A 24,448-nucleotide genomic window follows, 5' to 3' on the forward strand; every position below is an offset into this window, starting at 1 on the left:
TGCCAAGAAGGCCCACCAGTGCCTTTACTTCCTGAGAAAACTAAAGAAATTTGGCCTGTCCCCTAAAACCCTCACTAATTTGTATAGATGCACCGTAGAAAGCATTCTTCTAGGGTGCATCACAACCTGGTTTGGAAGTTGTCCTGTCCAAGACCAAAAGAAGCTGCAGAAGATCCTGAATACAGCGCAGCACATCACACAAACCAATCTTCCGTCCGTGGACTCACTTTACACCGCACGCTGTCGGAGCAGTGCTGCCTGGATAATCAAGGACACGACTCACCCAGCCAACTCACTTTTCGTCCCTCTTCCCTCTGGGAGAAGGCTCAGGAGCTTGAAGACGCGTACAGCCAGATTTGGGAACAGCTTCTTTCCAACTGTGATAAGACTGCTGAACGGATCCTGACCCGGATCTGGGCCGTAGCCTCCAAATATCCGGACCTGCCTCTCGGTTTTCTCGCACTACTTTACTTCCTATTTTTCTATTTTCTATTTATGAGTTATAATTTAAATTTTTAATACTTACTAATTTTTAGTATTTAATATTTGTAATCCAGGGAGTGTGAAGCACAAAATCAAATATCACTGTGATGATTGTACATTCTAGTACCAATTGTTTGGTGACAATAAAGTATAAAGTATAAAAGCCAGTGGAGACGTGGTGGTAATTCACTGAACAGCCAGTGGAGACATGGTGGTAATTCACTGAACACACAGTGGAGACGTGGTGGTAATTCACTGAACAGCCAGTGGAGACGTGGTGGTAATTCACTGAACAGCCAGTGGAGACCTGGTGGTAATTCACTGAACACACAGTGGAGTCAGAGGGGTAAATCCAACTGGAGACTGAAGAACTTCTGGCATAGTGAATGCTGGAAGACGTCAAGAATTTTCAAAGGAAATTGGATAAGTAATGAAAGGACGGGAAGATCGCTGTACACAAGGAACTGAAGAGATTTGCTGAAGAAACAGCACAGGTTGTGATGGGTTGAGCAACCTCCCCTCCTACGTAGTGTGATGCCCGCTGCGATGAAGGTGCAGATGTTTGGTGAGGTGGGGTGGGCAGGAAGGGGCTGAATTGGTAATGGTCTGTACGGAGAAGCTGCAGTCTGAGCCGGCAGAGCTGCAGCTGCAGCAGTGCAGAGCGGGGATCACCACTGCAGCATCATCGCAAGGGGACGGAACAGACAGTTCTCCGAGGACATTGCAGAAGCAGGTAATGATCAATATAAACTGACAACAGCAGCCAGAGAGCTGGCATTAACACCAGTGCCATCAGTCAGACTGCGCAGGGCATCGTCCGCTGTTATTCAGCATGGTGAAGGGAGAGGGGAGAGAACAATGGAGGCTGTGGACGGAGCAAAGGCTGGCTGTAGTCTGTACATGCAAGCACCAGGTACTACACAGGAGAGAGGGGGAGAGGGGAGAGGGGAGGGGGAGAGACAGAGGGAGGGGAGAGAGAGAGACAGAGGGAGGGGAGGGAGAGGGGAGCGGGGAGGGGGGATGGGAGGTAGAGAGGGAGAGGGGGGAGAGACAGAGAGCAGTGAAATGAAAAGAGTACAACTGACAGTGAAAGAGGAGGTGAGATGGTGGGGGAAACACACAGATACGCAGCGAGAGAGAGTGGGGGAAGGGAGAAAGGAACGGGCAGGCAGAGACGGGACTACATAAAGGAAGAAAAAGGGATACACATCAAAATACTGAGGAAAAGAAAGGGACAAGCATAAAGGCGGAGGGAGAGCTCGGGAGATGGTGAGAGTGAGAGACAGATACAGAGTGGGGGCAGACAGAGACAGGACAGACAGAGGGCTGAAACGGATACAGAGAGGGGGAGATGGAAACAGAGAAGTGGAGACAGACAGAAAGAAGGGAGGGAGACAGAGAGTGGGGAAGAGTAGATACAGGGAGGGGGGAGACAGATAAAGGGAGCGGGAGATGGAGACAGAGAGGGGAGACAGAGAGAGAGGGGGAGATGGAGACAGAGATATGGGAAGGGAGACAGAGAGAGTGGAGACAGAGGCAGAGAGGGTGGTGGAGAAACAGGGAGATGGGGAGACAGATACAGGGAGTGGGAGATGGCGACAGAGAGAGGGGGAGATAGAGACAAGGAGAGAGGGAGAATGAGAATAAGAGACGGAACAAAGATGCAGGAGATGGCAAATTGGACGGGTAGACAGAGACAGAGAGGGACAAAGAGCGGGGTAAGACAGAGAAAGGGTCAGAGAAAATGAGGCAGAGAGAGGGGAAATATTTAAACACAAATACAGAGAGAGAGAGAGAGAGAGAGAGAGAGAGAGAGCGGGAAATACCTTGAGAGAAGCAGTGAGAGAATCAAAATGTAAGGAGGGTCAAACACAGGGAATATGATAGAGGAAAAGTGTAAAATTATAATGAAAACATCAATGTCCTTCAAAAGAACAATGGACTAAGGATAGAAGAAGGAAAAAGAAACATTGCGGACCCTAGTCCTGCCTGGATCTCAGACCCTGGTCCTGTCTGGATCTCAGATCCTTGTCCTGTCTGGATGTCAGACCCCTGTCCTGTCTGGATGTCAGACCCCTCTCATCTGGATCTCGGACCCTCCTCCTGCCTTGATCTCAGGCCCTTCTCCTGTCTGGATCTCAGATCCTTGTCCTGTCTGGATGTCAGACCCTTGTCCTGCCTGGATCTCAGACACTTGTCCTGTCTGGATCTCAGACCCATGTCCTGTCTGGATGTCAGACCTTTGTCCTGCCTTGATCTCAGAAGCTTGTCCTTCCTGGATCTCAGACCCTTGTACTGCCTTAATCTCAGACCCTTGTCCTGTCTGGATTGCAGATCCTTGTCCTGACTGAATGTCAGGCCCTTGTCCTGCCTTTGAACACAGACCCTTGTGCTGCCTGGATATCAGACCCTTGCCCTGCCTTATTCTCAGACCCTTCTCCAGTCTAGATCTCAGACCCTTGTCCTGCCTGGATCTCAAACCCTTGTACTGCCTTAATCTCAGACCCTTGTCCTGTCTAGATCTCAGACCATTGTCCTGTCTGGATCTCAGACCCTTTTCTTGCCTGGATGTCAGATCCTTGTCCTGTCTGGATATTAGACCCTTTTCTTGTCTGGATCTCAGACCCTTGTCCTGCCTGGATCTCAGACTCTTGTCCTGCATTAATCTCAGACCGTTGTTCTGCATTAATCTCAAACCCTTGTCCTGTCTGGATCTCAGACCCTTTTGTGGTCTGGATGTCAGATCCTTGTCCTGTCTGGATCTCAGACCCTTGTCCTGCCTTAATCTCAGACCCCTCTCCAGTCTGGATCTCAGGCCCCTCTCCTGAATGGATATCAGACATGCCATTTGCAGTTCTTGCACTCACCACGAGGTTCACTGTTAATTATTCTCAGGAATATTTGCTCAAGCAACAACTTCCAGTTTTATTAATGCCAATAGCCACTGTTAACCAGGGTCATTGTTGTTAATCCTGTTCACTATTTACCACAGACAGCCGAGGAGGCCAAGTCACTGGGTACAGTGAAAGGCACAGTTGATATGTCCTGGATCAGTCAGTGTGTCAAAGATTACGTGGAGAATGCAGGAGAATGGGGTTGAGAGGATAAGAAATTACCCATGGTGTAAAGGCAGAGCAGATTTGAAGTGCCAAATGGCCTAGTTGTGTTCCTATGTCTGATGGACTAAACATGTCCATTCCCGTGTAACCAACCAACAACCAACAATCCCCACATGCTAAATTTACAAGGCAACAGTAACTAGTCTCAGTGTGATAAAAGCAGAGATTCTGCAGATGCTGAAAATCTAGAGGAACACAAAAAAAATAGTGGAGGAACACAGCAAATCAGGCACCATCTATGAAGGGAATAGACAGTTGATATACAGGTCAAAACCCTTCATCAGTAAAAATGACCACATGTTGACACAAACAATCCCATTTGCTTCAGAAGAGGAAAGCTACTTTTCTTAAAAGCTCTGAGCCACACATACCTCCAGACCATCGGTGTACTGATCTGACCCACGATTATCTACAGCCCACGTGTACTCCCAGCCCATCAGTGTGTCACTGTGACCCCCACGTCTCCAGTCCGTCCGTGTGTCACTCTGACCTACACTCTCCAGTCCGTCAGTGTGTCACTCTGACCCCTTCGTCTCCAGCCCATCAGTGTGTCACTCTGACCCACACTTACCCCCAGCCCATCAGTGTGCTTTGGCCCACACATACTGCTAGCTCATCAGTGTGTCGCTGTGACCCACATGTACTTCCAGTGTGCTCTGACATTGAATTCTTCTGACTTGAATTAAGAAAGTGCAAGAGTAAAAGTAGCCAGAAAGCAGTTATATACAATCCTCCCAACAGGAGCCGTGATGTGGACCACAGATTACAACAGGAAATAGAAAAGGCATGTCAAAATGGCAAGGTAATGATAGTCATGGGCGATTTCAACATGCAGATTGATTGGGTAAGTCAGGTTGGTAATGGATCTCAAGGGAGTGAGTTTTTTGAATCCTACAAAATGGCTTTTAAGAGCAGCGTTTCATTGAGCCTAATAGGGGATCAGCTATCACTGCATTGTGTGTTATGTAATGATCCAAAGTTCTGGAGTTGATTAGGGAGCTTAATGTAAAAGAATCCTTAGGAGGCAGTGATCACATTATGATTGAGTTCAACCGGAAATTTGACCATAAGTCTGGCCCATCGAGTCTGCTCCACCATTCAATCATGGCTGATCCTTTTTTCTTCTCCTCCTCAACCCCAGTTCCCAGCCTTCTCCCCGTAACCTTTGATTCCACGTTCAATCAAGAACCTTTTGAACTCATCATCTTAGAAAAGATGTGCTGACATTGGAAAGAGTTCAGAGGAGGTTCACAGGGATAATTCCTGGAATGGAAGGGTAGTCATACGAGAAACATTTGATGGCTCTGAGTCTGTACTCGCCGAAATTTAGAAGAATGAGGGGGTTCTCATTGAAACCTTTCAAGTGTTGAATGGCCTAGACAGAGTAGATGTGGAAATGATGTTTTCCAGTGTGAGGGAGTCTAGGACAAGAGGGCACAGCCTCGAGTTAGAGGGGCATCCATTTAAAACGGAGATGTGGAGAAATTTCTTTAGCCAGATGGTGGTGAATTTCTGGAATTTGTTACCATAGGCAGTTGTGGAGGACAGGTCGTTGGGTGTATTTTAGGCAGATATTGATAGGTTCTTGATTATACATGGCATGAAAGTTTACAGAGAGAAGGCCGAGGAGTGGAGCTGAGGAGGGGAAACAGGATCAGCCATAATTGAATGGCAGAGCAGACTCGATGAGACAAGTGGCTTAATTCTGCTCCTGTATCTTATGATCTGACCCACATGTACCTCCAGTCCATCAGTGTGTCACTCTCACCCACATGTACAGTACCAGTAAAAATTATTCACACCTCCTCCCCTGCTGGTTTTCATGTTTTATTATTTTACAACATTGAAGCACAGTGGATTTAATTTGGCTTTTTTGAGACTGATCAACAGAAAAAGACTCACGGCAAAGTGAAAACAGATCTCTACAAAGTGAACTAAATTAATTGCAAATGTAAAATACAAAATAATTGATTGCATAAGTATTCATTCCCTTCACGTCAGTATTTAGTAGATGCACCTTTGGCAGCAATTACAGCCTTGAGTCTGTGTGGATAGGTCTCTAACAGCTTTGCACATCTGGTCACTGCAATTTTTCCCCATTCTTCTTTACAAAACCCAAGCTCTGTCAGATTACATGGGGATCGTCAGTGAACAGCCCTTTCCAGGTCCAGCCACAAATTCTCAATTGAATTAAAGTCTGGACTCTGACTTGGCCACTCCAGGACATTAACTTTGTTGCAGTTGAGCCATTCCTGTGTAGCTTTTTTGCCGTGTCCAATTGAGAACCTATCAAGTTCCGCCTTAAATACACCCAACAGCTGCCTGTGGTAACAAATTCACCAGCCCCTGGCTAAAGAAATTTCTCTGCATCTCTGTTTTAAATGGACGTCCCTCTATCCTGAGGCTGTACCCTCTTGTCCTGGACTCTCCCACCATGGGAAATGTCCTTTCCACATCTACTCTGCCTAAGCATTTCAAAATTCAAAAGATTTCAATGAGATCCAGCCTTCATCCTTCTAAATTCCAGTGAGTACAGACCCAGAGCTATCAAATGTTCCTCATATGATAACCCTTTCAATCCCAGAATCATCCTTGTGAACTTCCTCTGGACCCTCTCCAATGCCAGCACATCTTTTTCTGAGATGAGGAACCCAAAACTGTTCACAATACTCAAGGTGAGGCCTCACCAGTGTCGTATAAAGCCTCAGTGTCACATCTTTGCTCTTGTATTCTAGACCTCTTGAAATTAATGCTAACATGGCATTTGCCTTCCACACCACCAACTCTACCTGCAAGTTAACCTTTAGTGTGTTCTGCACAAGGACTCTCAAATCCCTTTGCATCTCAGATTTTTGGATTTTCAACAGATTCATCAGGCAAGATTTTCCCTTAAGGAAACCATACTGACTTTGTCCCATCTTGACCTGTGTCACCAAGTACTCCATAACTTCTTCCTTAACAATTGACTCCAAAATCTTCCCAACCACTGAGGTCAGGCTAACTTGTCTATAATTTCCTTTCTGCAGCCTTCCTCCTTTCTTAAAGAGTGGGATGAGACATACTGGACAACAGCACATAGAAACCATAGAAACCATAGAAACTACAGCACAGAAACAGGCCCTTTGGCCCTTCTTGGCTGTGCCGAACCATTTTCTGCCTAGTCCCACTGACCTGCACACGGACCATATCCCTCCATACACCTCCCATCCATGTATCTGTCCAATTTATTCTTAAATGTTAAAAAAGAACCCGCATTTACCACCTTGTCTGGCAGCTCATTCCATACTCCCACCACTCTCTGTGTGAAGAAGCCCCCACTAATGTTCCCTTTAAACTTTCCCCCCCTCACCCTTAACCCATGTCCTCTGTTTTTTTTCTCCCCTTGCCTCAGTGGAAAAAGCCTGCTTGCATTCACTTTATCTATACCCATCATAATTTTATACACCTCTATCAAATCTCCCCTCATTCTTCTACGCTCCAGGAAATAAAGTCCTAACCTATTCAACCTTTCTCTGTAACTGAGTTTCTCAAGTCCCGGCAACATCCTTGTAAACCTTCTCTGCACTCTTTCAACCTTATTTATATCCTTCCTGTAATTTGGTGACCAAAACTGAACACAATACTCCAGATTCGGCCTCACCAATGCCTTATACAACCTCATCATAACATTCCAGCTCTTATACTCAGTACTTCGATTAATAAAGGCCAATGTACCAAAAGCTCTCTTTACGACCCTATCTACCTGTGACGACACTTTTAGGGAATTTTGTATCTGTATTCCCAGATCCCTCTGTTCCACTGCACTCCTCAGTGCCTTACCATTAACCCTATATGTTCTACGTTGGTTTGTCCTTCCAACGTGCAATACCTCACACTTGTCAGTATTAAACTCCATCTTGCCATTATTCAGCCCATTTTTCCAGCCGGTCCAAGTCCCTCTGCAGGCTCTGAAAACCTTCCTCACTGTCTACTACACATCCAATCTTTGTATCATCAGCAAACTTGCTGATCCAATTTACCACATTATCATCCAGATCATTGATATAGATGACAAATACAATGGACCCAGCACTGATCCCTGTGGCACACCACTAGTCACAGGCCTCCACTCAGAGAAGCAATTCTCTACCACCACTCTCTGGCTTCTTCCATCGAGCCAATGTCTAATCCAATTTACCACTTCTCCATGTATACCTAGTGACTGAATTTTCCTAACTAACCTCCCATGCGGGACCTTGTCAAAGGCCTTACTGAAGTCCATGTAGACAATATCCACTGCCTTCCCTTCATCCACTTTCCTGGTAACCTCCTCGAAAAACTCCAACAGATTGGTCAAACATGACCTACCACGCACAAAGCCATGTTGACTCTCCCTAATAAGCCCGTCTATCCAAATGCTTGTAGGTTCTGTCTCTTAGTACTCCCTCCAATAACTTACCTACTACTGACGTTAAACTCACCAGCCTATAATTTCCCGGAACACACATAAAAGTTGCTGGTGAACGCAGCAGGCCAGGCAGCATCTCTAGGAATAGGTGCAGTCGACGTTTCAGGCCGAGACCCTTCGTCAGGACTAACTGCACCTCTTTCTAGAGATGCTGCCTGGCCTGCTGCGTTCACCAGCAACTTTTATGTGTGTTGCTTGAATTTCCAGCATCTGCAGAATTCCTGTTGTTTGCATTTATAATTTCCTGGATTACTTTTCGATCCTTTTTTAAACAACGGAACAACATAAGCCACTCTCCAATCCTCCGGCACTTCACCTGTAGACAGCGACATTTTAAATATTTCTGCCAGGCCCCAGCACATGAAGGATGGTGACCAGTTCCTTATAAGCCTTTAATCTTTTGCTCATGAAACGTAACCAGGGCCAAATCTGAGGACATCAGGACAACTCCCTGTGCTTGCATATTCATGGTGATTCCTCCCTGATACAGAGGTATGACCACAAACTTGGGACTTTGAACTTTAAACCAGAGTGGTGATGGAAGATTCTGGCATCTTGTCAGAGAGGTAGCATTCAATGGGTGATCATTGACTCTCCCAGATTATACACAGATCCCAGCCATTAGTGGGATTCACCTGTCTTTAGAGAGTGATAAGTAGTCTATCTGCTTTTAAGTTTCACTGTGATTTCGTGTCCTCTCATGACTTACTTGCTTACTCAGGTTAAGGACTCCCCTGGGGTACAGGAGATTCAGACCCACTCCACACCCAGCCTCTGGGGACGGGAGATTCTGGTCAGCTACACACCTGACTCCTGGGGATGGGAGATTCGGGCCACCTCCACACATAACTGTGTGGCTAGGCATAGCTCAAATACCATCTATAACTTTACTGTTGACACAACCATTGTTGGTAGAATCTCAGGTGGTAACAAGAGGGCGTACAGGAGTGAGATATGCCAACTAGTGGAATGGTGCCACAGTAACAACCTGGCACTCAACGTCAGTAAGACGAAAGAGCTGATTGTGGACTTCAGGAAGGGTAAGACGAAGGAACACACACCAATCCTCGTAGAGGGATCAGAAGCGGAGAGAGTGAGCAGATTTAAGTTCCTGGGTGTCAAGATCTCTGAGGATCTAACCTGGTCCCAACATATCGATGTAGTTATAAAGAAGTCTTATAGTCATAGTCATAGTCATACTTTATTGATCCTGGGGGAAATTGGTTTTCATTACAGTTGCACCATAAATAATTAAATAGTAATAAAACCATAAATAATTAAATAGTAATATGTAAATTATGCCAGGAAATAAATCCAGGACCAGCCTATTGGCTCAGGGTGTCTGACCCTCCAAGGGAGGAGTTGTAAAGTTTGATGGCCACAGGCAGGAATGACTTCCTATGACGCTCTGTGTTGCATCTCGATGGAATGAGTCTCTGGCTGAATGTACTCCTGTGCCCACCCAGTACATTATGTAGTGGATGGGAGACATTGTCCAAGATGGCATGCAACTTGGACAGCATCCACTTTTCAGACACCACCGTCAGAGAGTCCAGTTCCATCCCCACAACATCACTGGCCTTACGAATGAGTTTGTTGATTCTGTTGGTGTCTGCTACCCTCAGCCTGCTGCCCCAGCACACAACAGCAAACATGATCGCACTGGCCACCACAGACTCGTAGAACATCCTCAGCATTGTCCGACAGATGTTAAAGGACCGCAGTCTCCTCAAGAAATAGAGACGGCTCTGACCCTTCTTGTAGACAGCCTCAGTGTTCTTTGACCAGTCCAGTTTATTGTCAATTTGTATCCCCAGGTATTTGTAATCATCCACCATGTCCACATTGACACCCTGGATGGAAACAGGGGTCACCGGTACCTTAGCTCTCCTCAGGTCTACCACCAGCTCCTTAGTCTTTTTCACATTAAGCTGCAGATAATTCTGCTCACACCATGTGACAAAGTTTCCTACCGTAGCCCTGTACTCAGCCTCATCTCCCTTGCTGATGCATCCAACTATGGCAGAGTCATCAGAAAACTTCTGAAGATGACAAGACTGTGCAGTAGTTGAAGTCCGAGGTGTAAATGGTGAAGAGAAAGGGAGACAAGACAGTCCCCTGTGGAGCCCCAGTGCTGCTGATCACTCCGTCAGACACACAGTGTTGCAAGATTCTTGGCAGTGTGGAGGATCAGAGGGATCTTGGGGTCCAAGTCCATAGGACACTCAAAGCTGCTATGCAGGTTGACTCTGTGGTTAAGAAGGAATACGGTGCATTGGCCTTCATCAATCATGGGATTGAGTTTAAGAGCTGAGAGGTAATGTTGCAGCTACATAGGACCCTGGTCAGACCCCACTTGGAGTACTGTGCTCAATTCTGGTCGCCTCACTACAGGAAGGATGTGGAAGCTATAGAAAGGGTGCAGAGGAGACTTGCAAGGATGTTGCCTGGATTGGGGAGCATGCCTTATGAGAATAGGTTGAGTGAACTTGGCCTTTTTTCCTTGGAGCGACGGAGGATGAGAGGTGACCCGAGAGAGGTGTACAAGATAATGAGGCATTGATCGTGTGGATAGTCAGAGGGCTGAAATGGCTAGCACGAGCGGACATAGTTTTGAGGTGCTTGGAAGCAGGTACAGAGGAGATGTCAGGGGTAAGTTTTTTACACAGAGAGTGGTGAGTGCGTGGAATGGGCTGCCGGTGGCGGTGGTGGAGGCAGAAACAATAGAGTCTTTTAAGAGACTCCTGGATGGCTACATGGAGCTTAGAAAAATAGAGGGCTATGGGTAAGCCTAGGTAGTTCTAAGGTGGGGACATGTTTGGCACAGCTTTGTGGGCCAATGGGCCTGTATTGTGCTGTATGTTTTCTATGTTTCTATTATAGGTTTCTAAGGCAAGATAGTGGGTAGATATACTTTATTAGGAGTTTGAAGAACTTTGGTATGTCAGCAAATACATTCAAAAACTTCTATTGATATACCATGGAGAGCATTCTGACAGGCTGCATCACTGTCTGGTATGGAGGGGCTACTGCAAAGGACCGAAAGAAGCTGCAGGGGGTCATAAATCTAGTCGGCTCCATCTTGTGTATTAGCCTACAAAGTACCCAGGACATCTTCAAGGAGTGGTGTCTCAGAAAGGCGGCGTCCATTATTAAGGACCTCCAGCACCCAAGGCATGGCCTTTTCTCACTGTTACCATCACATAGGAGATACAGAAACCTGAAGGCACACACTCAGTGATTCAGGAACAGCTTCTTCCCCTCTGCCATCCAATTCCTAAATGGACATTGAACTCTTGGATGCTTCCTCACTTTTTTTAATATACAGTATTTCTGTTTTTTTGCATTTTTTTAATCTATTCAATATACGTATACCATAATTTATTTATTTATTTATTTATAATAATAATAATAATAATAATAATAATTATTATTATTATTTCTTTTCTCTTCTATATTATGTATTGCATTGAACTGCTGCTGCTAAGTTAACAAATTTCACGTCATACGCCGGTGATAACAAACCGGATTCAGATTTGGATTCTGATATTTTGGCCATCTGCACACCGGATCCTGGGGATGGGAGATTCTGGCCATGTGCACACCGGATCCTGGGGATGAGGAATTCTGGCCATCCGCACACCGGATCCTGAGGATGGGAGATTCTAGCCATCCGCACACCGGATCCTGGGGATGGGAGATTCTGGCCATGTGCACACCGGATCCTGGGGATGAGGAATTCTGGCCATCCGCACACCGGATCCTGAGGATGGGAGATTCTAGCCATCCGCACACCGGATCCTGGGGATGGGAGATTCTGGCCATCCGCACACCGGATCCTGAGGATGGGAGATTTTGGCCATCTGCACACCGGATCCTGGGGATGGGAGATTCTGGCCATGTGCACACCAGATCCTGGGGATGGGAGATTCTGGCCATCCGCACACTGGATCCTGAGGATGGGAGATTCTGGCCATGTGCACACCAGATCCTGGGGATGGGAGATTCTGGCCATCCGCACACCGAATCCTGAGGATGGGAGATTCTAGCCATGTGCACACCAGATCCTGGGGATGGGAGATTCTAGCCATCCGCACACCGGATCCTGGGGATGGGAGATTCTGGCCATCCGCACACCGGATCCTGAGGATGGGAGATTCTAGCCATGTGCACACCGGATCCTGGGGATGGGAGATTCTGGCCATCCGCACACCGGATCCTGGGGATGGGAGATTCTGGCCATCCGCACACCAGATCCTGAGGATGGGAGATTCTAGCCATGTGCACACCGGATCCTGGGGATGGGAGATTCTGGCCATCCGCACACCGGATCCTGGGGATGGGAGATTCTGGCCATGTGCACACCGGATCCTAGGGATGGGAGATTCTGGCCATCCGCACACCGGATCCTGGGGATGGGAGATTCTGGCCATGTGCACACCGGATCCTGGGGATGGGAGATTCTAGCCATCCGCACACCGGATCCTGGGGATGGGAGATTCTGGCCATCCGCACACCGGATCCTGGGGATGGGAGATTCTAGCCATCCGCACACCGGATCCTGGGGATGGGAGATTCTGGCCATGTGCACACCGGATCCTGGGGATGGGAGATTCTGGCCATCCGCACACCGGATCCTGGGGATGGGAGATTCTAGCCATCCGCACACCAGATCCTGGGGATGGGAGATTCTGGCCATCCGCACACCGGATCCTGAGGATGGGAGATTCTAGCCATGTGCACACCGGATCCTGGGGATGGGAGATTCTAGCCATGTGCACACCGGATCCTGGGGATGGGAGATTCTAGCCATGTGCACACCGGATCCTGGGGATGGGAGATTCTAGCCATCCGCACACCAGATCCTGGGGATGGGAGATTCTGGCCATGTGCACACCGGATCCTGGGGATGGGAGATTCTGGCCATCCGCACACCGGATCCTGGGGATGGGAGATTCTAGCCATCCGCACACCGGATCCTGGGGATGGGAGATTCTGGCCATGTGCACACCGGATCCTGGGGATGGGAGATTCTGGCCATCCGCACACCGGATCCTGGGGATGGGAGATTCTGGCCAGCCGCACACCGGATCCTGGGGATGGGAGATTCTGGCCAGCCGCACACCGGATCCTGGGGATGGGAGATTCTGGCCATGTGCACACCGGATCCTGGGGATGGGAGATTCTGGCCATCCGCACACCGGATCCTGGGGATGGGAGATTCTCGCCATCCGCACACCAGATCCTGGGGATGGGAGATTCTGGCCATCCGCACACCGGATCCTGAGGATGGGAGATTCTAGCCATGTGCACACCGGATCCTGGGGATGGGAGATTCTGGCCATCCGCACACCGGATCCTGGGGATGGGAGATTCTGGCCATGTGCACACCGGATCCTAGGGATGGGAGATTCTGGCCATCCGCACACCGGATCCTGGGGATGGGAGATTCTGGCCATGTGCACACCGGATCCTGGGGATGGGAGATTCTAGCCATCCGCACACCGGATCCTGGGGATGGGAGATTCTAGCCATCCGCACACCGGATCCTGGGGATGGGAGATTCTAGCCATCCGCACACCGGATCCTGGGGATGGGAGATTCTGGCCATGTGCACACCGGATCCTGGGGATGAGGAATTCTGGCCAGCCGCACACCGGATCCTGGGGATGGGAGATTCTGGCCATCCGCACACCGGATCCTGAGGATGGGAGATTCTAGCCATGTGCACACCAGATCCTGGGGATGGGAGATTCTGGCCATCCGCACACCAGATCCTGGGGATGGGAGATTCTGGCCTCCTCCAAACGTAACCCCTGGGGACGCAAGATTCTGTCCAACTCCACACCTGACACTTGGGGGAAATGAGAGATCCTGTGCAGCTCCACACCTGACACCTAGGAATGGCAGATTGTAGACAGCTCCAGAGTGACCCCTGGGGACAGGAGTTTCTGGTCTGCTCCACACTCGACCCCTGGGGGAGGGGACATTCTGGACTTCTCCATGCCAGATCCCTGGGGGACAGGAGATTCTGGCCAGCTCCACATCCAACACCTGGGAATAAGAAATTCTGGCCAACTCCACACACAGGACCTTCTGTCCAGCTCCTTACCTGACCCCTGGGGGATGGGAGATTCTGGCCACCAGGAGTCAGGTGTGGTGCTGGCCCAAATCTCCTATCCCCAGGGGTCAGCTAAGGAGCTGGCCAGAAACTCTCATTCCCAGGGGTCTGGTGTGGAGCTGACTGGCCCGAATCTCCCTTCCCCAGGCGTCGGGTATGTAGCTGACCAGAATCTCCTGCCCCCCCCCCACCGGGGACTGGTGTGGTTATATGAGAATCCGCTATCCCCCAGGGTTTGCTTGTGTAGCTGACCAGAATTTCCCCTCCCCAGGGGCATGGGACATTCTAGTCAGCTCCACACCAGACCTCTGGGGATGGGGGCCAGCTCCTTGGCAGATGGAAGATTGTGGCCAGCTCCACACCCAGTCGCTGGGGACAGGAGATTCTAGTCAGCTCCACATCAGACCCCTGGGGATGGGAGATTCTCGTCAGCTTCACATCAGACCCCTGGGGATGGGAGATTCTAGTCAGCTTCACATCAGACCCCTGGGGATGGGAGATTCTCGTCAGCTTCACATCAGACCCCTGGGGATGGGAGATTCTCGTCAGCTTCAAATCAGACCCCTGGGGATGGGAGATTCTCATCAGCTCGACATCAGACCCCTGGGGATGGGAGGTTCTAGTCAGCTTCACATCAGACCCCTGGGGATGGGAGATTCTAGTCAGCTTCACATCAGACCCCTGGGGATGGGAGATTCTCGTCAGCTTCACATCAGACCCCTGGGGATGGGAGATTCTCGTCAGCTTCACATCAGACCTGTGGTGGACTGCAGACTCTGGCCAGCACCACACCTGATCGCTGGGGACGGGAGATACTAGTCAGGTCCACACCCGACACCAGGGGATGGGATATTCTGGCCAGTTACTCACACGACCCCTATGGGATGGAAGGCTCTGGCCAGCTCCACACATGACCCCGGGGTGGGGGATTTTGGTGAGCTCCATACCCAACCCCTGGAGACTAGAGATTCAGGTCAGCTCTACATCCAACCCCAGGGGATGAGGGATTCTGGCCAATTCCACACCCAACCCCTGGGGACGGGATATTCTGACCAGCCCTGACCCCTGGATACAGGATATTTTGGTCAACTCCACACACGAGCCCTGGGGGCAGAATCTTCTGGCCAGCTTGGTTATGTAGTAGCTGCCCCCACTTTACCTCTCGGTGTTCTTACTCCTCCCTCACCAGTTGTAGTGTCGTCCAGAGCTTCCACATTTCCTTCGGCCTCCGGCCTCCTGACAGAGGCAACACAGGAGGACACATTGCCTCCGGCCTCCGGCCTCCTGACAGAGGCAACACAGGAGGACACATTGCCTCCGGCCTCCAGCCTCCTGACAGAGGCAACACAGGAGGACACATTGCCTCCGGCCTCCTGACAGAGGCCACACAGGAGGACATAAGCTGGTGCAGCAGTTCCTTGGATATTTCATGACACTGACGATCTGAAAATGACTGTTTCTGACGGGTAAATAAAGTTAAAAAGAAAACCCGGATGGGAGTTGGGTTAGCCAATCGGAAAACCCAGACAGGAGACAAGGGTTTCTGCAGATGCTGAAAACCCAGAGCAACACACACAAAATGCTGGATGAACCCAGCAGGTCAGATAACATCTCTGGACAGAAATCCCTTAGACCAGGAGTTCACAACCTTTTTTATGCCATGCACTCTAACTATTAATCGGGAGTCTGTGAACTCCAGTTTGGGAACCCCTGCCTTAGGCGGATGTCTATCCTGTAGAGGCTTTCCTCCTGCTTTCCATGGGAGTTCAGTGAGACACTTCTTCACTGCTATCCCCCCATTATCTTGGCTGATCTCCAGTAGACAGATTGTGATGCTCCAAAATTCTTATTCTGTCTTCTGTCCCTTCCTTTCCAGTCCAAATGAAGGATCTCAACACCAACCTTGACTCTTTAAAATTTCCTTAGATGCTGCCTGACCTGCTGAGTTCATCCAGCATTTTGTGTGTTTCTTTTAACGTGGAGAGGAATGGGGTTAGCTGATTGGATCCTCAAGCCTAATCTGTTATTTAGTGTCTTGGCTGATCTGGTTGTGGCTTTAACTGCAGCTTTCTGTCCCTTTCCCACGCCTGGCAGAGTTTATTGTCATGTGCACAGATACAGTAAGGCACATGCACAATGGAAAATAACTGGGGCAGCATCACAGGCACTGGCCCTAATTCTCCATAGATTGTCACCAGAATCCCAATTCCTCGCTACTCAACTACACTCAGCCCAACTGCAACCTCACAAATATGGTACATGCACAGTGGAAACAGTTGTACCCCAACTCTCTGTTTTCTATTGGTTAACCAGCTATTGGTACATCACCCCCAAGTCTATGCATCCTTATCTTATGGATAAGTCTTTCATGCGGCGCCTTACCGAACATCTTCTGGAAATCCAAATAAATAACATCCATCTTTTCCCCTCCCACTGCGCTTATTATATCCTCAAAGAACTTCAGTAAGTTTGCCAAACAGGACCTGCCTTTGCTGAATCCATGCTGCCTCTGCCAGATGGATCCACTTCTTTCCAGATGCCTTGCTATTTCTTCTTTAATGATAGCTTCAAGCATTTTCCCAACTACAAATGTTAAACTAACTGGCTTATAGTTACTTGGTTTTTTTTTGCCTACATTCTTTTATGAACAGCGGCATGACATTCGCCATCTTCCCATCTGCTGGGACCTGCCCAGAGACCAGAGAATTTTGGTAAATTATCACCAAAACCTCTACTATAACTTATGTCATTTCTTTCAGTACCCTGGGATGCATTCCATCAGGACCAGGGGACATAGCTATCTTTAGGCCCATAAGTTAACTCAGCACTATCTTTTTAGTGATAGCTATTGTATCGAGATCTTCACCTCCCATTGCATTCATAGCATTTCTCTTTAGGATGTTAGATGTGTCCTCCACTATGAAGACAGACACAAAATAGTCATCCAAAGACTGTCATTTCCTCATTACCCAAAATCAATTCCCCCTTCTCGTCCTCCAAGGGACCTACGTTCACTTTATCCATTCTTTTCCGCTTTATATAATTAGAACATAGAACATAGAATAGTACAGCATAGTGCAGGCCCTTCGGCCCACAATGTTGTGCCGACCCTCAAACCCTGCCTCCCATATAAGGCCCCACCTCAAATTCCTCTATATATCTGTCTAGTGGTCTCTTAAACTTCACTAGTGTATCTGCCTCCACCACTGACTCAGGCAGTGCATTCCACGCACCAACCACTCTCTGAGTAAAAAACCTTCCTCTAATATCCCCCTTGAACTTTCCACCCCTTACCTTAAAGCCATGTCCTCTTGTATTGAGCAGTGGTGCCCTGGGGAAGAGGTGCTGGCTATCCACTCTATCTATTCCTCTTATTATCTTGTACACCTCTGTCATGTCTCCGGTCATCCTCCTTCTCTCCAAAGAGTAAAGCCCTAGCTCCCCTAATGTCTGATCATAATGCATACTTTCTAAACCAGGCAGTGTCCTGGTAAATCTCTTCTGTACCCTTTCCAATGCTTCCACATCCTTCCTATAGTGAGGTGACCAGAACTGGACACAGTACTCCAAGAGTGGCCTAAGAGTTTTATAGAGCTGCATCATTACATCGCGACTCTTAAACTCTATCCCTCGACTTATGAAAGCTAACACCCCATAAGCTTTCTTAACTACCCTATTCACCTGTGAGGCAACTTTCAGGGATCTGTGGACATGTACCCCGAGATCCCTCTGCTCCTCCACACTACCAAGTATCCTGCCATTTACTTTGTACTCTGCCTTGGAGTTTCTCCTTCCAAAGTGTACCACCTCACACTTCTCTGGGTTGAACTCCATCTGCCACTTCTCAGCTCACTTCTGCATCCTATCAATGTCTCTCTGCAATCTTTGACAATCCTCTACACTATCTACAACACCACCAACCTTTGTGTCGTCTGCAAACTTGCCAACCCACCCTTCTACCCCCACATCCAGGTCGTTAATAAAAATAACGAAAAATAGAGGTCCCAGAACAGATCCTTGTGGGACACCACTAGTCACAATCCTCCAATCTGAATGTACTCCCTCCACCACCACCCTCTGCCTTCTGCAGGCAAGCCAATTCTGAATCCACCTGGCCAAACTTCCCTGGATCCCATGCCTTCTAACTTTCTGAATAAGCCTACCGTGTGGAACCTTGTCAAATGCCTTACTAAAATCCATATAGATCACATCCACTGCACTACCCTCATCTATATGCCTGGTCACCTCCTCAAAGAACTCTATCAGGCTTGTTAGACACATTCTGCCCTTCACAAAGCCATGCTGACTGTCCCTGATCAGACCATGATTCTCTAAATGCCTATAGATCCTATCCCTAAGAATCTTTTCCAACAGCTTTCCCACCACAGGCGTAAGGCTCACTGGTCTATAATTACCTGGACTATCCCCACTACCTTTTTTGAACAAGGTGACAATATTCGCCTCCCTCCAATCCTCCGGTACCATTCCCGTGGACAACGAGGACATAAAGATCCTAGCCAGAGGGTCAGCAATCTCTTCTCTCGCCTCGTGGAGCAGCATGGGGAATATTCCATCAGGCCCCGGGGACTTATCTGTCCTAGTGTATTTTAACAACTCCAACACCTCCTCTCCCTTAATATCAACATGCTCCAGAACATCAACCTCACTCATATTGTCCTCACCATCATCAAGTTCCCTCTCATTGGTGAATACCAGAGAAGTATTCATTGAGGACCTCGCTCACTTCCACAGCCTCCAGGCCACATCTTCCCACCTTTATCTCTAATTGGTCCTACCTTCACTCCTGTCATCCTTTTTTCTTCACATAATTGAAGAATGTCTTGGAGTTTTCCTTTACCCTACTTGCCAAGGCCTTCTCATGCCCCCTTCTTGTTCTTCTCAGCCCCTTCTTAAGCTCCTTTCTTGCTTCCCTATATTCCTCAATAGACCCATCTGATCCTTGCTTCCTAAACCTCATGTATGCTGCCTTCTTCCACCTGACTAGATTTTCCACCTCACTTGTCACCCGTGGTTCCTTCACCCTACCATTCTTTATCTTCCTCACCAGGTCAAATTTATCCCTAACATCCCGCAAGAGATCTCTAAACATCGACCACATGTCCATAGTACATTTCCCTGCAAAAACATCATCCCAATTCACACCCGCAAGTTCTAGCCTTATAGCCTCATAATTTGCCTTTCCCCAATTAAAAATTTTCCTGTGCTCTCTGATTCTATCCTTTTCCATGATAATGCTAAAGGCCAGGGAGCGGTGGTCACTGTCCCCCAGATGCTCACCCACTGAGAGATCTGTGACCTGACCCAGTTCATTACCTAGTACTAGATCTAGTATGGCATCCCCCCTGGTCGGCCTGTCCACATACTGTGACAGGAATCCGTCCTGGACACACTTAACAAACTCTGCCCCATCTAAACCCTTGGAACTAATCAGGTGCCAATCAATATTAGGGAAGTTAAAGTCACCCATGATAACAACCCTGTTATTTTTGCGCCTTTCCAAAATCTGCCTCCCAATCTGCTCCTCTGTATCTCTGCTGCTACCAGGGGGCCTATAGAATACCCCCAATAGAGTAACTGCTCCCTTCCTGTTCCTGACTTCCACCCATACTGACTCAAAAGAGGATCCTGCTACATTACCCACCCTTTCTGTAGCTGTAATAGTATCCCTGACCAGTAATGCCACCCCTCCTCCCCTTTTTCCACCCTCTCTATCCCTTTTAAAGCAGTGAAATCCAGGAATATTGAGAATCCATTCCTGTCCTGGTGCCAGCCAAGTCTCTGTAATGGCCACAACATCATAATTCCATGTATGTATCCAAGCTCTCAGTTCATCACCTTTGTTCCTGATGCTTCTTGCATTGAGGTACACACAGTTTAGCCCTTCTATCTTACTACCTTTACACCGTTTATTCTGCTTCTCTTTCCTCAAAGCCTCTCTATATGTTAGATCTGGTTTTACTCCACACACTTCTTTCACTGCTCTGTCACTCCGGGTCCCATCCCCCTTACAAATTAGTTTAAACCCTCCCGAACCCTGCTAGCAAACCTACCTGCAAGGATATTGCTCCCCCTCGAGTTCAGGTGCAATCCATCCAATCTGTACAGGTCTCACCTTCCCCAGAACTTTTACTATCTGTTTTGATATTTTGTGCCAGTTTATTTTTATAATCTAGCTTCCCTTTCTTTATTGCTCGCTTTGTGGTACTTTGTTGCTTTTTAAAGTTTTACTGATCTTCCAGTTTCCCACTATTCTTGGCGACTTTTTATGCACAATTTTTAGTTTGATGCCTTCTTTTATTGCCTTTTCTCATTCCGTTGAATGTTGTTTTTGTTGCATGTGTGAAAACACACCGCGGCAAGTTCCTAATACATGTAAATGTATACGGCAAACAAAGTTGATGCTTCCTTGATCCTTGAAACCCATCTGGTCACGGGGACAATGTACAAAGTTCTTACCAACCCTGCAGGAATTGAACTCCATTCGGTAATCACCGGCACTCAGAAGTGACGCACTGACTGCTAGTTAACAATGCTGCTCTAACCATGTCTTCAGAAGAGACAGTTACCACAAAACTGAGCACCTGTGGTTCTTCACCAGTTCCTGTCTGTTAGTCGGATGTTGACCCTTGCATCTGCATATCTGTGTTTCCTGCGGTTTGGAAGGACGTTAAGTTTCTGACTGGGATCGTGGAACATTCTGGGGCCACGTCACATACTCCAACTAGTGAAGACTAGGAAAAGTACCCACAGGAAAGATGTCAATATGATTAAAGGAGTACAGAGAAAATTTACAAGGATTTTGCCAGAACCTTTCCGGTGCTTCACGAAACTAGTGTGCAGAATGCCTGATAATTCCTGCATTTCCCAAACCCATAATTAATGTCAGGGTCTCCTGCATCAGAAGGGAGCGGTAGTCACTTTAGGACCTTGTCCCTCAGCATCAGAGTACAGAGAAAATTTACAACAATGTTGCCAGGACTTGAGGACCAAATAGGTTAGGACTTTAGTCCCAAGAACATAGATGAAAGAGAGGAGATTTGGTGGAGGTATACAAAATTATGAGGAGTGTAGAGAGGATAAATGCAAACAGGCTTTTTCAACTGAGGTTGTCTGAGACTAGAACAAGAAAGAAGACATGGGTTTAGCATGAAAGCTGAAATATTTAAGGGGAACATGAAGGAAAACTTCTTCACTCAGAGGGGGTCAAGAATGTGGAGCAAGCTCTCAACAGAAGTGGTGAATGCAGATTTGGTTTCAACATTTAAGAGAAGTTTGGTTAGGTAGGGGTATGGAGGTTTATCCAGGGGCAGGTCAATGGGGCTAAGCAGAATAACAGTTTGATGGGGCAAAGGGCCTGTTTCTGTGTTGTACTGTTCTATGACTCTTTGTCTAAGGTTCTGTAAACCCTGCTCCACAACAGGAGGAGTTGCAAATGAACTGTGTTCTCTCTGTAGGGAGGAATGGTCTAGGATGCTGAAGCTGAAGATTTTGAACACCATTGCGCCTTCCTACTTCCTTGCCGTCTCCATTACCACCCTCATCCTTCAGAGCTTTGTCTTCATTCCCACCATCTTCGCTGATGACTTCCGCCGACCCTGGTCCCACTGCGGCTTCCATTTTACCTTCTTCCTCTACGTGTCAGTGAACGTCCTGGGCAACTACTTCCTGATTCTGTGGTACCCTTCGGAGAGCCTGCGGGGCGGCAGAGTGTCGAGTGAGAGCAGCCCCACACTGCAGCCAGGCAGTCACTTCTGTAAACTCTGCAGTAAGGTCATCCTGAAGCGAGACCATCACTGCTTCTTCACCGCCAATTGTATAGGCAACAGGAACATGCGCTACTTCCTCATGTTCGGCTGGTACACCTCCATTGTTTGCCTCTACTCCCTGGTGGTAGGTGTGGCCTACCTGAGCATCGAATACCATCTCTCCTTCGAGAATCCCCTCACCTTCCTCACCCTCCTCCCTCTCTCCTTCTTTCACTTCTTCTTCAGTATGATCCCATCTTTTCAGCTATTCCTCGTCCTCATGCTCTACATCTGGCTGGGCATCGGACTCACCTGCGCTGGCTTCTGCTGCCAGCAGATCCTGCTGGTAGCCCGGGGCCGGACCTGGTACCACCTGAAGAAGGGGTTGCCTGCAGTTCGCTGCACTCCATGGGGGGTTAACCTCCAGGACGTATTCGGGAAGCGTTGGTTACTGGGATTCTTCTTCCCAATTCCAACAGTACATGTGGATCCAAAGGATAAATAGAACTGAATTCCCATCAATCTTCCTGCTTCCCCAAACCCACTGTGCAGAATTCTTGATAATCTTCCTGCTTCCTCAAACCCACTGTGCAGAATTCCCAATGATCCCCCAGTTTCCTAGGCCCAATGATTTGGATTTATACATCACATGTACTGTATATCAATATTCAGAATTTCTCATGTTTCCTGCCATTCGAGCTCTTCCAGCCCAAAGAGCTGCACCACCCAAAAACTCACCTACTTAACCCTAGCCGGACAATTTACAATGACTAATTAACCTACTAACTGGAATATCTTTGGACTGTGGGGGGAAACCAGAGCATTCGGAGAAAACCCAAGCGGTCACAGGAAAATGTACAAATTCCTTGCAGAAGATGCAGGAAATGCACTCTGAACTTCAATGTCCCATGTTGTGTTAGCGTTGCACTAACCGCTACACTACAGTGGTGTCCTACTAATTTAAATGTTTAAATACTACTTAAATTGTACCAAACTAATTAAAATTAGCAATGAAATGCTCAACTAACTTATCCCTTGTGCCTAACATACTTCACTGTCTACTGCGCCACTAGTTTGGGAGTTATCCTTCACTATCTACACCACTCCTCAATCCACCAACGACTCAGGCTCCTGTCTCACCCTCACCCACCCTCTCTCTTTACACTGACCATCTCCCCTCTACACTCTCAGTCCTGAAACATCAACCGTCCCATTCCCATCACAGATGCTGACTGATTTGCTCATTTCTCCAGCAGACTGTTTCTTGCACAGGTACCTGCACCCCTCCACATCAACCGTCCCATTCCCATCACAGATGCTGACTGATTTGCTCATTTCTCCAGCAGACTGTTCCTTGCACAGGTACCTGCACCCCTCCACATCAACCGTCCCATTCCCATCACAGATGCTGACTGATTTGCTCATTTCTCCAGCAGACTGTTCCTTGCACAGGTACCTGCACCCCTCTGAACAGCAACTCTTTTCAGTCTCCCTGATGTTTCAATTTATAGTTTTTCTGCCAAAATGGATGAACTTACATTTTTCCACATTACATTCAATCTGACACTTCCTTGCACTTTACCTTAGCCTGTCTATATACCTTCTAATCCTGTCTGCATCCTTCTCAAAGCCCAGATCACCGTGAAGCAACCAAAATGGCTGCTACTTGAGAGATTTCTCTCTTTGATCGCCTCCTGGCTCGACCTGTCAGTAATAAAAAGCATTTAATCTTACCGTGCTCAGCCTTTTTAAAGTTCCTTCCTTGATCTGCCCATAGCTCACTGAAAGCATTGCACGGGTAGGTAGGATGGTAAAGAAGGCATATGACATGCTCGCCTTCATAAATTAGGGTACAGAGTCTAAAAGTTTGCATGTAAAGTTGTAACTGTACAAAACACTGGATAGACTACACTGTCTGCAGTTCCAGACACGAAAGGAAGGAAGTGGTTTCACTGGAGATTCACTAGGATGATATCTGAAATGCACTGTATGCATCTGGTCACCAGGGCAAGGAAGTGGTTTCACTGGAGATTCACCAGGATTATGCCTGAGCTACACTGTGTGCAGTTCTGGTCATGATAGGAAAGGAGTGGTTTCACAGGAGAGAGTAGAAAGTCACTAGGATGATGCCTGAAATGGAGGACTTTAGACATGGGGAGAGATTCGACAGGCTGGGCTGTCTTCCCTGGAGTGAAGGAGGCTGAGGGATGTCCTGATAGACATTTATAAAGTTAGATGATGACTTGTCAAACAACAATGACTTTCCAATTCTGTGGAAGCAACCATAAGATAGCTGAAGAATGGGAAAGCTGCAGGAATAGTGAATATCCTGGTTGAGCTGATAAAACATGGAGGAGAGACAGTGATAGACATCCTCACCAATATCTGTTACCAAATCTGGCCGTCTGGGCAATGGCCAACACCCTGGACAAAATCACTCATCATCACTCTCCCCAAGAAAGAGAACTTATAGCAGTGCCAGAATTATTGAATCATAAGTTTTATCAACCAT

The 24,448-nt window shown here is 47.8% G+C and overlaps 1 protein-coding gene across 3 annotated transcripts; it reads left to right on the plus strand.

Annotated features, from left to right (window-relative positions):
- Window positions 1-893: 893 nt before the first annotated feature.
- On the plus strand, window positions 894-23,313 carry zdhhc22 (zinc finger DHHC-type palmitoyltransferase 22). 3 transcript variants are annotated; one of them, XM_063055099.1, is made up of 2 exons: window positions 894-1,216; window positions 21,646-23,313. In XM_063055099.1, the coding sequence occupies exon 2, from the start codon at window positions 21,662-21,664 to the stop codon at window positions 22,439-22,441; it is 780 nt and encodes a 259-aa protein (XP_062911169.1). In that variant the 5' UTR covers window positions 894-1,216; window positions 21,646-21,661; the 3' UTR covers window positions 22,442-23,313. The 3 variants fall into 3 exon arrangements, with proteins under 3 accessions (XP_062911169.1, XP_062911249.1, XP_062911110.1); XM_063055179.1 differs by lacking the exon at window positions 894-1,216 and adding an exon at window positions 4,341-4,446; XM_063055040.1 differs by lacking the exon at window positions 894-1,216 and adding an exon at window positions 4,385-4,404.
- Window positions 23,314-24,448: the final 1,135 nt, after the last annotated feature.

Source organism: Mobula hypostoma, chromosome 1 (assembly GCF_963921235.1).
Source record: "Mobula hypostoma chromosome 1, sMobHyp1.1, whole genome shotgun sequence".
NCBI lineage: Eukaryota > Metazoa > Chordata > Chondrichthyes > Myliobatiformes > Myliobatidae > Mobula > Mobula hypostoma.